This window comes from Aphis gossypii, chromosome X (assembly GCF_020184175.1).
Source record: "Aphis gossypii isolate Hap1 chromosome X, ASM2018417v2, whole genome shotgun sequence".
In the NCBI taxonomy this organism is placed as follows: domain Eukaryota; kingdom Metazoa; phylum Arthropoda; class Insecta; order Hemiptera; family Aphididae; genus Aphis; species Aphis gossypii.
The window spans coordinates 38,084,578-38,100,568 of record NC_065533.1 but is presented as its reverse complement, the minus strand read 5'-3'; the positions used below and the strand labels follow the sequence as shown (position 1 = coordinate 38,100,568).

General features: G+C 26.1%; 2 protein-coding genes across 3 annotated transcripts; both read left to right on the top strand.

The window, feature by feature from the left end:
* Positions 1–2,455: 2,455 nt before the first annotated feature.
* On the top strand, positions 2,456–7,459 carry LOC114119653 (protein cornichon-like). Of its 2 annotated transcripts, XR_007605803.1 has the most exons (6): positions 2,456–2,888; positions 4,721–4,789; positions 6,111–6,223; positions 6,299–6,442; positions 6,511–6,668; positions 6,932–7,459. XR_007605803.1 is itself a non-coding variant. In XM_027981284.2 (5 exons), the coding sequence occupies exons 1-5, from the start codon at positions 2,808–2,810 to the stop codon at positions 6,536–6,538; spliced, it is 435 nt and encodes a 144-aa protein (XP_027837085.1). In that variant the 5' UTR covers positions 2,456–2,807; the 3' UTR covers positions 6,539–7,459. The 2 variants fall into 2 exon arrangements, 1 of the variants encoding a protein (XP_027837085.1); XM_027981284.2 differs by having other exon boundaries at positions 6,511–7,459.
* Positions 7,460–9,499: 2,040 nt separating this feature from the next.
* Positions 9,500–10,718, top strand: LOC114119652 (putative tRNA (cytidine(32)/guanosine(34)-2'-O)-methyltransferase). The gene has a single exon (XM_027981283.2). It carries the CDS (start codon positions 9,692–9,694, stop codon positions 10,616–10,618), a length of 927 nt encoding a protein of 308 aa, XP_027837084.2. The 5' UTR covers positions 9,500–9,691; the 3' UTR covers positions 10,619–10,718.
* Positions 10,719–15,991: the final 5,273 nt, after the last annotated feature.

The following is a 15,991-nucleotide window of genomic DNA, read 5'->3' as shown; positions in this document are numbered from 1 at the left end:
AGGAGTGTTAAATTTATAAATTTGAATCCAATGATATGTATTACTGTTTGAAAAAAAACGATTCTAAACGGAGCTATAACAAAATTCTGAAATTATTTAATAGTAAATCGTTATTTTACGAGTGAATTTTGGATTTTGTAAAAATTTAAAAGAAGGATAAAAATTTTTTATTGATCAACGTTCTTTTACAATTATTATAAGCCAAATTTATGAAAAACCTTGTATTAAATTGTCAACTCTTAGCTACATATACAAGTATACAACACAAAAGATTCTGAACGAAGTGATATAAATTATGAATGTTTTGGTTTTACAATGATGTGTGTTTTTTTTTTGTTTTTGTGTCTATGTACAGCATAATTTGTCGAAATATTGTTTCAATTTCAAACTTTGGGGGTGGTTTCTGATGGCAAAGTGAATATCCTTGGTAAATTATAGATGTCAAGAGTAAATATTTTTCAGTAGGTTTCAAATAAATCGGGGAAAACAAAAAAAAAAGTGACGAAAAACAGAAATTTTTACGCAAAACTAGTTTTTGACTAAATCGATTTTCGAAGTATTTTATTTAGAAGTGTCGATAAAAAAACTTGAAAATATAATAATACAAGGTTCTTTATAAGTTGTTCTTATTGTAATTAACAAAAATCAAAAATTGTTAGTTACAATTTTTTTTTTATAAATTTTTATAGTTAAAATTTTAACGAAATACGTATGTCAAAATCACGAAAATTTGCAAGCAATTTTGTAGTTGAAAAATCATAAAAAATGTTGTGTTTATATATCTAAGGTTAAAAAATGCAGCACTAAGTTTTCCTTCAAATTGCTAAAGAGAAAACTCGAAACGTCGTTGTAGGAAAAATGTTATGTGCATTTGAATTTTAAATTTTTACGAAATTGCGTAACGATTTTAAATATTTGTTATTATTCAAAAAGTATAAGTCGTACTTATACTTGAAAATTTCACCATTTATTAAGATAAGCATTTTCTTTGCATGATTTAATTTTCAAAATATTTCGTTTATTCTAATGGTATTTATAGTTTTTTTTTTTAAAAATATCGTTAAAAATTTTTTGCTGAGTCAAAATCCTTGAAAATTTAGTACAAAGTTCCTCATAAGTTAGCATTATAGTGATTCAAAAATTATAAAAATATATATTTTTTTTATTAGCGATTGAAGTTCTAATATTGACAAAAATTCGTAAAATACATGAATATTTGTAGATATAATTAATAAAAAAATGTGTAGAAGTAGCTAAGAGTTAGAAAATTTAATACAAGATTTTCCATGAGTTTGGCTTACACTTATTACAAAAGAACTTATGTTTTGGTGTATTTAGGCCATTAAAACCACTTTTTTCTCCAACCACTAGAAATTATGAATCTAGGAAAAAAAGACCAAGGAAAAAAGAACAATTTTTAGAAATTTTAAACAGTGTCCCACTAATCAATATTTTTTTTAAAAAAAAATTTAATATAATGCATAGACACTTATGCTATATTTTCGGTATTCATTTTTTAATTTTTATAACTGAAAATAAAAAACTTAAAAATTGATAAAAAAAATCCGAAACATTCAATATAGTCAAATTGTAAATCTTACTTTGAGATTTATTTGTATGGTAAATTTTTTAAGTATTAAAAAATAAAAAACGTAGCGCAAGTGTCTATGAATTAAATTTTTAAAATATTGCATAGAACCAGGGTTGGGCAAGATACTAAAAAAAAAAGTATCATGATACATGATACTTGCATTTAGTGTATCTAGATACAAGTATACAACTGATAGAAGATACAAGAATACAAGATACATGTATATATATATTAAACACAATAAAGCTTAGTATAATAATATAGAGTAAGATGCATTTTTATTACTGGAAATTTCTCATGTAGACTTTTCATACTTTAATAACTATAATTTGAGTGAACATATGTCTATTGACAGTCGTTGAAGTGTTCAAGTGTTTTCATTAAATTGTTATACTTCAATTTTTTAAATACATTTGAAATGGACATTTTTAAATCTAATAAAGGAGGTGAAAAAGTAGCTTTTGAAGGATATACTTATATCACAAAGCACAAAGGTAAAAACTATTTTACATGGAAATGTTCGACCAAAAATTACGGTGTTAAAAATATTGATTAGTGGGACACTGTTTAAAATTTTTAAAAATTGTTCTTTTTTTCCGTGTTCTTTTTTACTTGTTCTTTTTTTCCGATTACCCGTAGTCACGTAAACCTGGTAGACGACAGACGTGACTAGTTATAAATTATAATGATTACTAATTAGTAATTAATAATATAATATTGTGAATTTATGATATAATGATACTGTCTTTGTCCTATTATGGTTCTCAATGCTAAAGAAACAAAGACAGTAAAATCCGATAGGCTGAATGACGAATATGACAATATTATAATAATATTTATCCATTATTATCATTATCAGTTATCAGTTTGTCACTACATATATACATAGTCCAAAATATGTAATCGATTTTACCAACGGCCTGTCTCATCGTTATTAGTTATAATATTATATAATACACATAAATCATAAAACTCAATAGTTAACGATCATCGAATCATTCTACCGGTAGTTAAGCGATAAGACCTTCAACGCTCGTAGTTTGTTTAGTTGATCTGTTTTTTTACTCTATTCGCTAACCTCATGCTCTTGTGATTCTTTCAGTTACGAGACATTCAGTCGATCTTACTTCTCAGCTCTCATCCAGGAACCTAAAAGGTTCAAGAGAGTCGAGACACGTAGCAGCTTTACGCACAACAAAGACGTCTGCCAACAACCATGTCTTTCAACTTCCCGGCATGCACTTACATTGTGGCCATGATATCTGACGCTTTTCTGTTGTTCTTCTCGGTGTTTCATGTAAGTACCTACAATCCATGATTAGGCCTCTATTTACCGTTTCACTACCAGCGACTCATTCAATTGAATGTTGGTCTTTACGAATGTTCTCTTAGATATGCGGCGGATAAAAATAACCTTGGTATACATTGAATACCAATATAGCTTTGGTCAAGATATGTATATCATGTGTTTTATGATATTTATCTAATTGTTTTATTGCTATAGAATTTACTTACCTAATATTATATTATGTCTATATCTCCCCACTTTATACCTTTCAAATGAGTTCATTTATTAATTGTGATAATTTAACATTACAAAATTGCATCGACATGAAAACAGATAGGTATTTGTCCTATAAAAAAAATAAAATTTTCTGTATACAATTATAACCTCTGCAATATTATAGCAATAAATATTTATAGTGTTAGAAAGCATTTTGATGAACTATGTTAAACTTTAGATAATATTCCATTGGTATTTGATGTTATAATATTATATGAAGCTTGGCTTGGCAATGAAAATGTAAACACAAATGTTTCTCTAATATCAAACTTTTTTCTTTATTTTTTTAACCTTAAACTAGATTATTTCATTATTATTATACTAGATTTACGTAACAAAACTGGTTTTTCCGTGGCCGCCCGTTTTGTTCTCTTTTGAAACAGGGTATAGTTATGGAACAAAAACTGAATAAATAGAATGGTCAACCTCATATATAATAAGTGTATGATATTTCTTAAAATCTCAGTTTTGATTAATAAACTTTTAATGCATGTGAAGTACAGTTAAGCGTTTATCATGCTTCGTTCAAACCTTTGATTATGTCCATATTATCTATGCATCAGTTCTATCCTTCATTTTTTAAATTTTATTTTGTGATTATTAAATCAGTTATATTAAGCTAAATCTATAGTGATTAATTTACTGATCATAGTTTATTATACTCTGCCATGCTGATACCTATACAATTATATTATAATAATATATACCTACACAAATAACATATTATATTTGTGTTAGGATTAGGTATGCTTTAAAAAAAATTATTTGTATAAAACTACTGCATAATATTTATATTAGGTATTTTAATTATGAAGATCACTACATGATTTTAAAAAATTTAATAAAGAGCGGTACATTCAGAATTTTTTAAGAAAGAGAAGGGTGTTACCACAGATATATGTATTCATATTATAATTTATTATATTGTATTTTTGTGTATATATATCTATAGTAACTTATTAAAACATCGTGTAAAATATATAACTTAACTATTTAAGATAGGTAATTATTATTGATTAACATTTTAAGATTGAATTAAAATTGAACATTCAAGATGAAATTATATTTTTTAGTAAGATACAATAATCTATAATAATTATTACTTATATAGTAAGTAAGAAATACCTATTATTAAGACAAAAACCAATACAATAAGACTAAAGAGAAGTTTTGTATCCTAAATCCTCAAAATACCCTACTATAACAAAAATAAAATAAAATATACTACTATTGTCTATTATAAACATAATTATAAAATTGATAAATGTAATCAATAAACTTCTATGATTTTTCAAAAAAAAAAAAAAAAACCTTTAATAATTTAAATATATACATTATAATTCATGTTAATAATTTTAAAAATGTAAATTAATAACTTATGATTGTATCAAATAAATTTATTAACTACAATAATAATATTTAGGTGCATACATTTTTTTATAAGCTTATCAAGTAATTAACTTTGTATACATAGGTTATATTAACCTGCATTGATTTATTATTATTATTATTACTTTATTTTTTTGCTAGTTATTATATATTAACTGAATTTATTTTAATCATAGGTTATTGCATTCGATGAACTGAAAAATGACAGCAAGAATCCTATTGATCAATGCAACAGCTTAAATCCAGTATGTATAAATATTAATTATGGAAAAGTTTATAATAGAATTTTTGTCAATAATATCCGTTATATATTAAGTAGTGTAATATATAACTTGAAAAGTAAATTAATTTGTTATAACTTTGATATTTATACATTCGTTTTTAGATTCTGAACGAAGTGATGAATGAATTGATTTTACAATAATGTGTGTTTTTTTTTGTGTATCTGTGTACAGCATAACTTGTCAAAATATTGTTTCAATTTCAAACTTTGGGGGTAGTTTCCGATGGCAAAATGAATATCTTTGGTAAACTATAGATGTCAAGAGTAAATTTTTTTCAGTAGGTTTCTAAAAAATCGGGGAAAACAAAAAAAAATTAACAAAAAACGGAATTTTTATGTAAAACTAGTTTTTGACTAAATTGATTTTTTTTTTTACTGAAATATTTAATTTTTCTAAGTATTTTATTTTGAAGTGTTGATAAAAAAACCTTGAAAATATAATAATACAAGGTTCCTTATGAGTTGTTCTTATTTCAGTTAACAAAAATCAAAAAATTGTTGGTCATAATTTTTTTTTTATAAATGTTAATAGTTAAGTTTTTTACAAAATATGTTAAAATTGCGAAAATTTACAAGTCATTTTGTAGTTGAAAAATCATAAAAATGTTGTGTTTGTATCTAAAGTTGAAAAATTCAACTCTAAGTTTTCCTTCAAATAGCTATAGAGAAAACTCGAAACGTCATTATAGGAAAAATGTTATGTGCATTTGAATTTTAAATTTTTATGAAATAAATAACAATTTATCCTCAAATGATTTTAAATAATTGGTATTTTTCAAAAAGTACAAGTCATACATACTTGACAAAGTAAAAATTCTTGAAAATTTAATACAAAGTTCCTCCTCATAAGTTAATATTATACCAAAGATAAATGTAGATTATATATTTAAAATGTAGATTGGCAGTGCAAAATAAATAATTCTATTTTTTTTTTTTTAAACTTTAAATTTATAAAGCAATATTTTAATTAAGTAAAATGAGCTATCAATGATATTATATAATATGATCATTCCATTTAATGTTTTGATATAAAATTATGCCTAAATATTTTATTTTTATGAACGTTTTAAATGCATGATAATCATATGTTTCTAAATTATTAGCACATTAAAAATAGTGTATGGTAATTTTTTGTTTGAATTTAAAATTTATTTATAATTTGTTAATATTTAACTCAAGAAAATTATTATTTAACTATTTATGTATAGTATTATTAATCAAATTGTATGTATAAATATGAAGAATTTAAATGATAAATAAAAATTATGTAATTTTTATTTCAGTTAGTGATTCCAGAATACATTTTGCATTTCTTCTCCAATTTATTATTTTTGTTTGGAGGCCAATGGTTATCCATTGCTATAAATGTTCCATTAATGGCTTATCATATTTCAAAGTAAGTGTACATCTTTTTTAGTATTTATATATTTTTTAATGATACATCAACAAATATTGTATTCTATTAATTCAGGTATCAAAATAGACCAGCTATGTCTGGTTTTGGTCTCTATGATCCAACAAGTATTATGAATGCTGATAAATTAAATAAATATCAACGTGAAGGTTGGATAAAATTGACATTTTATTTGTTTTCATTTTTTTACTACTTATATGGGTAAGTTACTTATTTTAGCATTACATAATTTAATCAATACTCATATTTTTTATTTAACATTTTTTTAGAATGATAAGAGCATTAATCACAGTTTAAACTTATGATGCTATAAACTATGAACTTGTACAACTATTATAGTCAACAAATTATATTTAACCGATGGACAATTGGAACAATTATTGTAATCACCAGAATGAAAAATCCAACCATTTTTAAAATTATTTCAGTAAGAATAACAATCTTCAACTTTGTAAAATGTTTACAGTAGTAATAATAATACTCATATTGTGCATAGATAATAAATATTCATAAAAATTAATTTAATTGATTATTAAAAATATTTTGTAATTTAATATTTTTTCTATAGAATTTTTCAATTTATTAATTCATAAATCTCTTCATCATGTTAAATACATATATATTTTTACTTTTAATTTTTACAACACAATAGGATTAAATTTACTTAAAATTGATAAATTATATTTGCAGGTAAATATGTATATTACTGGCAATCTAGAATGTTCGAACTAAGTTTGTATTATACTTGATACATTTTATTATATTCAACAGATAACTAAAATAATACTAATAATAGTAAATTGTAAGAAAGATTTTCTTTAGTTTTATTTAACTGATTATTTAATTTACAATAAAAATTATTATTTATTTTTTCATATCAATAGTCATATTATTTAAATTATGATAACATTTGGATTAATTTTAAAAATAAAAATGCTTACTTAAAAAAAAAAAAAACTGTTTATTAGATTTAAATATAATTACATTCTTATACTTAATATTTAGAATATTATATAAGCCATAAAGTGTCATAGGGCTTAAGACTACTGCAAAAAAAAAAAATAAAATATATAACTATGGTCAACTGACTTTTATCATCATAACTTATCAATATTAATTTGTCATTCATTTTTTCCTAAATATAGATTGAAAATATATATTTTGTATTGTAAATTTTACATTTTTATTAAAAAATAAAAAAAATAATGATCAAATTCAGATGTATGAAATATTATTCATAAATAATAATGTTATATGGCGTGGTTTTACAATCTATGTTTACAATGGGTCATAGATTGCAAAAATTAAAATAATGCATACATTTTTCAAAAAACTAAATAAATAAAAGATAATCATAATAATAATAACTGATGCCAGTTTCAAATGATAGTCCATAAAAATAAAATCTAAGTGAATTAAATATTCTTTAAGATGAAATCTAAATTTACATTTATATATTGACTTACTTTCATGTTATAATTCTTAAATAATTTGTGTTAGGTTAATTTATTGTTCTTGTTTATTTAATACATTGTTCTCAATTTTCCTTTTTCAAACTACCAAATGGTTTTAATAAATCTTTCTTACCTTCATTGCCTTATATACCAAAGTATGAGCTATCGATATTCGAGCTTAATGATTAACTATTTTTAGTATATAATATTTATTAGTTTTATTGTCACTATAATATACACATTTCTTAATTTGGATAAAATAAAAAATAAAATAATGGAGGTATTGAATACTTGTCCAATTAATTTTCAAGTTAATAAACTTTTTTAAATTAATATTTTTACGGGAATTTTATGTATTCGAGATATCAAGAATTTCAAGTTATTAAGTTTGAATTACTGAGATTCAACTGTAAAAATATTGTTGAATATATTCAAATTGGAGTAGACCACAGATATTTTTAAATTTATCTCTGTATTTTTAATAGTGTCCTTTCAGAGTTATTCATATCCGTAACTTATCTTATTCCTAGTATGTTTGGGAAAAAATATACATGATTAAATTTATTTTAAAATAATTTGTTATAGCAACACTTTAAATTGTTTTAAATATTATTATTTCATATAGATAGTAAAATCCTAATTTAGTATTATTTGGGTGTTAACTTACTAATAATGATAGTTCCTGTTTACAGTTTACAGAACAAAAAAATTAATTTATTACAAAGATTTACTTAACTGAGATTAATTAAATGGCACTCTTAAATTTTATTACCATTAATGTCACTTTAATGATAATGTACATAATTAATATGATAATTTAAAATAAAAAAAATAAAAAAAAATCTAGGAAGGTATTTAAGAACATTTAGAAAATAGTCAACAATGAATTATTAGTGATTTAATAGGTAAATGTTGCTCAATGTCCAGTTCATTTTATGTTTATTTTTTCCAATAGATATAACCAGTGAATACTGATGGAACAACTGTATAATTTAAGCCATACAGATAGCAACTGCTTCTTAGATTGATTTTACAATTAGTTGCTACAAATTGCACTGTTGTTTATTGAAATAAATCTTTTGTGAGCTTTATGCTCAACAACATCTATTCATTGTTAGTTTCTCTCAACAAAATGTTAAAGGAAATCTAAAATGCATGCATTAATATAAATACTGTACAATTGAATTAGACAATTCAAATAAATTATTAAATATAAATTCAATATTTGCAATTTAATCAGTATAGGATCAATCTAATATATAGTACTTGGCCAGGATCCATTTTACACTAGAAGTTATACCGTTATACCTGAAATCTATATGATATGAACTAGAATCTGTTCATAAATAATAATTAATAACATTTAAAAAACTTTACATTACTTTGTGAATGTAATAGACATCCGGCCGCTGTCTAGTAGTCTATGTCATGGCAAATAATTATTATTATTATAATTATTTTGTTTATTTAGCCATGGTCTATGTTATATTGTTTTATATTATGTTATGACTATCACAATGTTGAGAAGATCTTCTCTACATGGTGTCATGATGATGCCTACAAATTATTACGATGGTCTATCTACTTATCTACATTCTACAATCGCCAGGTTGCAACCTGTGTTAAAATACTTTATAATTCAAATCATATTATTTAAAATAGGTACAGTTTGTAATTTAGATTTTAGAATCAATAAAAAAAAAAAAGAAAAAGAATTAGAAACAACGTTATCTCAAGATGGATAAAATTCAATAGATCTTTGATTTCGTTATCAATGTTATCATTATTGTTGCTACCATAGATGATTGTTACGCGCGGGTACGAATTTCTTATATTATTTATTATCTCAGTGCACGTGGGCTACGGTATAATATTATTGTAATTTTGTTATTGTTTTACTGTTAATTAATAATTAGACATAAAGTCAATAATTTAACAAAAGGTTCCACGCATTGACCCATACGCCGCTAGCGTATTTTAACCAGCCTCAGGTCAAATGGGCAAGTCGTCCAAGGACAAGCGTGACATATACTACCGGCTGGCCAAGGAACAGGGTTGGCGGGCCCGAAGCGCGTTCAAACTGATCCAGATCGACGGACAGTTCAAAGTGCTGGACGGCGTTAGTCGAGTGGTGGACCTGTGCGCGGCCCCCGGAAGCTGGAGCCAAGTGCTGAGCAAGGCACTGTACTCGGACCGCGGTGGTAAGGACGACGTGAAGATCGTCGCGGTAGACCTTCAGTCGATGGCCCCGCTCCCCGGCGTCGTGCAGCTGAAGGGCGACATCACCAAGGAGAGTACCGCCAAAGAGATACTTTCCCAGTTCGAGGAGGGACAACTGGTGGACCTGGTCGTGTTCGACGGCGCGCCGGACGTCACCGGGCTCCACGATCTGGACGAGTATGTGCAGGCACAACTGCTGCTTGCCGCTATGAACATCACCACTTATCTGCTCAAGCCGGGCGGCACGTTCATTGGGAAGATATTCCGCGGCAAAGACTCCTCCCTGCTCATTGCCCAGCTCGAGATATTCTTCGGCGACGTGGTCGTCGCCAAGCCGTGTAGCTCTCGCAATTCCAGCATTGAGTCTTTTGTTGTGTGCCGAGACTTCCGATTGCCCGATGGCTACACTCCCACCATGGCCAATCCGCTAATGACCAATGACTCGCGGCCCTGGGATGAGATGGACGTGCATCCGATCATCACGCCATTCGTGGCTTGCGGTAGTTTGAGCGGCTTTGATGCCGACAAGACCTATCCTTTAGAAATTGATGGCCTGCAATACACACAGAGGAATCCTGTACAGGGGCCGATAGCACCACCGTATGAGAAATCAAAGCCGTTGATAACTACAAAGGGCATGAGTGTTGTCCATACACCTGTTGACCAAGTCGTTGCCTGTACGGAAAAATTGACTTTTGACTAATTTTTATGTCACCGTAGGTTACGATTATATTCTCTAAATTACATCAATGTTTATGATTTGCAATACATCTACTCATGTATTTTGTGTACCTTAAGTATTATTTTTACTTGTTTTTATTTCTACAACTTGTAATGTAAGCAAGTACAAGTAAAATGTAAATTATATTGGTTAAAAAATAATTTTAAAATTAAACCTCTATGATAATTGTGGTTTACAAAAGTTAGCTGTTTACATATAAATCAGAGTTAGGTATGTATAAGTGTATAACTAAAAGGTAACTATAAAATATTTGTTACTTAGAATTCATTGATCAAACTGTTAAATATACCTAATTTATATTAGTTAATTTAATTTTCAATAATCAAAAGTTGTTTAATTAATTAAGTTTAGAAAATTTACTCAGCGACTTTCTTTAGTTTACTAAATTCTTGGTTTTTATACATATTTTATCACAAAATGAACTATGATTCCATATAAAATTTAGTACCCTTATGTTTTAGTATTTATTTTTAAAATTGGTTGTTTCATATAAATTTATATAAACAATCATTCTTTAATATTTTTTATTACTGCCTAAAATGAAATTAATTTAAATAGAATTAATAATAATAATAATTACCTACTATTATAAAATTATTTATTTATTCAACTGTAATAATAAAATATTTATATGTATGGAAACTATATCTACAAGGTGTCCTAAATTTATGTTTAAAAACCTAAAGTGTTTAATAAAGAATACCAAATAGCTATTGTTTACCATTAATATAAGTATACAATCTAATGGCTAATGCTAATATTTTTAGATATTTTTCTAAGTTTCAACATTTATGGTCATTTATTTATTTATTCTTCAATTATTTAGTACCTATTAACTAAAATTACCTAAGTATATTATTTGTACAGTACAGGTATTGTCAATGCTTCATTCAAAACTTTATTTTCGTATTCGAATTGATAAGTATAGTACATTTTTATGAAAAACAATTTTAAATTATTTTTTAACTTATAAGAAACCTAGTATTAAATTTTCAAGTTTTTTTGGGAACCCAACATTTTTTTGTTTTTTCCCTATTTTGTTGAAAACTACTGAAAAACATTTACTTTTGACATCTATAATTTACCTAGGATATTCACTTTGCCATCGGAAACCACCCCCAAAGTTTTAAATTGAAGCATTATATCGACAAGTTATGCTGGTCACAGACACAGAAACAAAATAAAAACTTATGAAAAATCTTGAATTAAGTTTTCAACTCTTAGCTACTTATGCAAAAAATTTTATGAATTATACATTTATACCTACAAAATAATTTACAAATATGATTTTGACAAATTTTTGTCAATATTTGAATTTCAAATGCTAATAAAAAAAAATTGTGCTAATGTATTCTTAAAATTTTTTAATCACTATAAGAATATAACTTATGAGAAACTTTGTATTAAATATTCAAGTATTTTGACCAAGCCAAAAAATTTTTATCGACACTTCAAAAAAAATTTTCAGTAAAATTGAAAATTTCAGTTGTCCATAAATAGCTCAAAAAAAGTCAAAATATTTTTAAAATTAAATCATGCGAAAAAAAGACCAATCTAAATAACTGGTGAAATTTTCAAGTATCTACGACTTATACTTTTTGAATAATAACAAATATTTAAAATCGTTAGAAGATAAATGGTTATCGTTACGCTATTTTGTGAAAAAATAAAATTCAAATGCAATTAAAATTTTTCCTGTAATGATGCTTTGAGTTTTCTCTATAGCTACTTGAAGGAAAACTAATGGAAAACTTACTGTTGTATTTTTAATCTTCAGTTATAAACACAAAAATTTTTATGATTTTTCAACTTCAAAATTAGGTACTTGCAAATTTTCGCGATTTCGACAGATTTCGTAAAATTTTGAACTATAACACTTTTAAAAAAAATTGTGACCAACGATTTTTAATTTTTTTAGCTACAATAAGAACAACTCATAAGGAACCTTTTTCAAGTTTTTTTGGTCATCCAAAATTTTTTTATTAACACTTGAAAAAAAATTCTCATTAAAATCGAAAATTTCAGTGGTCTATAAATAACTCAAAAAAAGTCAAAAACTTTTGAAAATTAAACTGTATAGTGTATATAGATAACACTAACATAAACATTTAGTGAAAAATTCAAGTATTCGCAGTGATTAGTTTTTTAATTACAATCATATAAAAAAACGATTTGGTTGAAAACTGGTTTTGCGTAAAAATTCCTCTTTTTCCATCATTTTATAAAAGTTTTTCTCGATTTTTTTTGAAAACCATTGGAAAATGTTTACTTTTTACCTCTATAATTTACCAAGGATATTCATTTTGCCATCGGCATCCACACCCGAAGTTTGAAATTAAAGTATTATTTCGACTAATTATGCTGTACACAGACACAAAAACAACACATCATTGTAAAATCAATACATCCATCACTATGTTCAGAATCTAAAATTATAATGATAAAAAATGTAATTTTTTTTAATTATGTTGTTTTATTTTGACTGGAAATTGTGTAAAAATAATATATCTTCAGAAACGTTAGATAATTTTAAAATAATGTGTGTCGTTTGATAAAAGAATCACCCAGTATACATAAAAAATGTTGTGTCATTTACGTGCAATCATATTAATTTTATATTCAATGTATTTTTGAAGAAATAGTAAATACTATTTACAAATAAACTTACAATTTTAAAATTTTAAAAATTATGTTAAATTACAATTTAATATTTTTCAAACTTTTGTTATGCGTCCTATACCATCTCAAGGGTCAAGATATAAATACCTACAGAGGAATTTACTTTGCTTTATTAAATAAGTACCTAGGTAGCCTGTAGGCTGTAAGTAGGTTCCTAATAGTCAATAGGTATAGAAATCAATAACGCGCCTCATCAATTAAGTCACTATATGGGTGGGTGTTTGTAATATCTTTCAAATATTTATAGGTACATAGGTATACTCGATGAAAAACGATTTTAAGGGGACTGCACTACTGCAGAAGCTTATTTGAATAACTAAAAATGTAGTTATTCTATTAAAATAGGTTAACCACTATGACGCTATGTGTATCATTTTTGGTACATGGATTTGCCATTTGAGCTACCCCAAAAAGTAGCGAACTTGCCTTATCATTTGCTAATACATTACCAGCTATTTAAAATTATAATTTTTTTTACCTATAAAAATGAATTTAAGTATAACATTTCAATGGACTTGGTCGAAAATTTGTTTGTCTGGTGGGCTACGAAATATTTTCCTGTGTTAAAACCGTACCTATTTACGTATACCATAATAGGTAGGTACACATCATAGGTAACACTTTTTGGCAAAGACTCCAGTAGTCCCGTGTACCAATAATAATAATAATGGTACACAAAAACTTATTGGCAAGACAACTAGTGTATGTACCAAAAATAGTAGCTCTTTTGACAATATACTGAAAATGACGTAGCTGTTAACCTGTTAATGCATAGGACGAATAAAAAATTTAAAAAATTCACATTATAAACAGAGCATATCATAACTGAAAAATGTTCAAATGCTTAGTGAACAATAAGTCTATAAATGTAACACAATGGTAATTAATTTTTGAGATACAGTAAAAAGCCGAAAGGAATGGATTTTGTTTTAACTGATATAGTCTTAAATAATTCCAACTTTTGTTTTTCAGGTTATTTTAATAGGTACAGAGAAATGCAGTGGCGTATTTGAGGGCAATAGGGGAATTCCCCCCCCCCTGAGACTTTTTTTTACTATTTTACGTAAGCACTGAGCTAGGGTTAGGTTAGCTATAATTAAAAGTCCATTAAATATTATGCGTATTGCGAATTATGACTAGGACTAGATTACATTAGACAGTTTACTAAGATTATCTATAATATTACAAAGTTATGTTATGCGTTATAATATGACCTAATATCACTGATAATTTTATTATTTTGTTATTCTTTGCGTTTGCTTTACTTTTTCAACTTAGGTTAATAACTCAGTTACAGTCGAATATGGGGCAAGATCGCTTGATTGGATTACCGATTGGCTTTGCTAAATACCTATACATAGGCTATAAGCACAGGGACATTCAAATAGATGAGGTTATTGTCTATTGATATGTAAAGCCCGTAAAATGTCCGTACAGTATTTTAGCCGAAAAATATATTTTGAGAAAAGTATTATTTAAGAATCACATTTGAGACGAAAAATATGAAGTCAGAACCGTATTTTAGCAAAAAAATATTGTTATCGAAGATAAGAAGCCAGAAGGCAGAAAATATTTTATACGAAACGTATTTAATCCGAAAAATATACAAAAATCTCTCACTGTTACAATATAAGGAAATTCGAATGCAGTACTGATTTAGTTGTTAGACACTGGTTATTAACGTATAAACCTAAAAATAATATTATAATATAAAATAATAAATAGGTAGTCAATAGTCTTATTAAAAAAAAAAGTAAGTATATTATAAGGTCAATATTTCATTTTTTTTTGCAAACGAGGGGCTATATATTAGGTATGCTATATTATTTTTAGGTTTATAAATTCATTATTGTATACAAATTTGAACCATTGTCTAATAAACTAATACAGCATTGCATTCAGATTTTCTTGTATTGTAACATTGAGAGATTTTTTTATTTTGCCCCCCTCCCCCCTGAAAACTTATACCAAATACGCCACTGGAGAAATGTCTACTAATATATAATATAGAGGATCTTGATCCTCTAAAATACATTCTACTATAATACATCCAATTTTCTATCAGAAATTTCTTTTGTATTGAAGATGTCAGTAGAAGATCGTAGGATTTATTCAGTTACAAAATAATGTCATATAATAAAAAATACATCAATCAAGTACCTACATTCATATTTTACAATCGTAACTATCTTTAATGTACCTAATTTACTAATTACATTAGACCACAGAACAATTAAATGTATTAAACATTATTTCTAATTAGGTAGTATTTTATCACTTGTACCATACAACTTATGGGAACATATGTATAACTTACTATTGTCTATTAAGTACCTATTTTTATGTTCAGTTTGTTTAATTTATCTTGTATATATTTTCAACCTTTCACCTTTTGATAGGTAAAATAGTTTTTTTTTTTTTTATTACATGCCTTTACCAGGTGAGTAATACACTAATGCGTAGTAAATTAATTTTACGTATGGTCAACGGTCGTTTAGGTATTATGTACCTACTTATTTATGTATGGACGTCCTTGATTCCATTAGTATTGCGAAATGATAACAGTAAAGACTAAACAGATTAACCTACCGGCGGACTTGTAACTCACGAGTTAATAGTGATAATAGGTACATAAAGATTATTTTGTAATGGAAA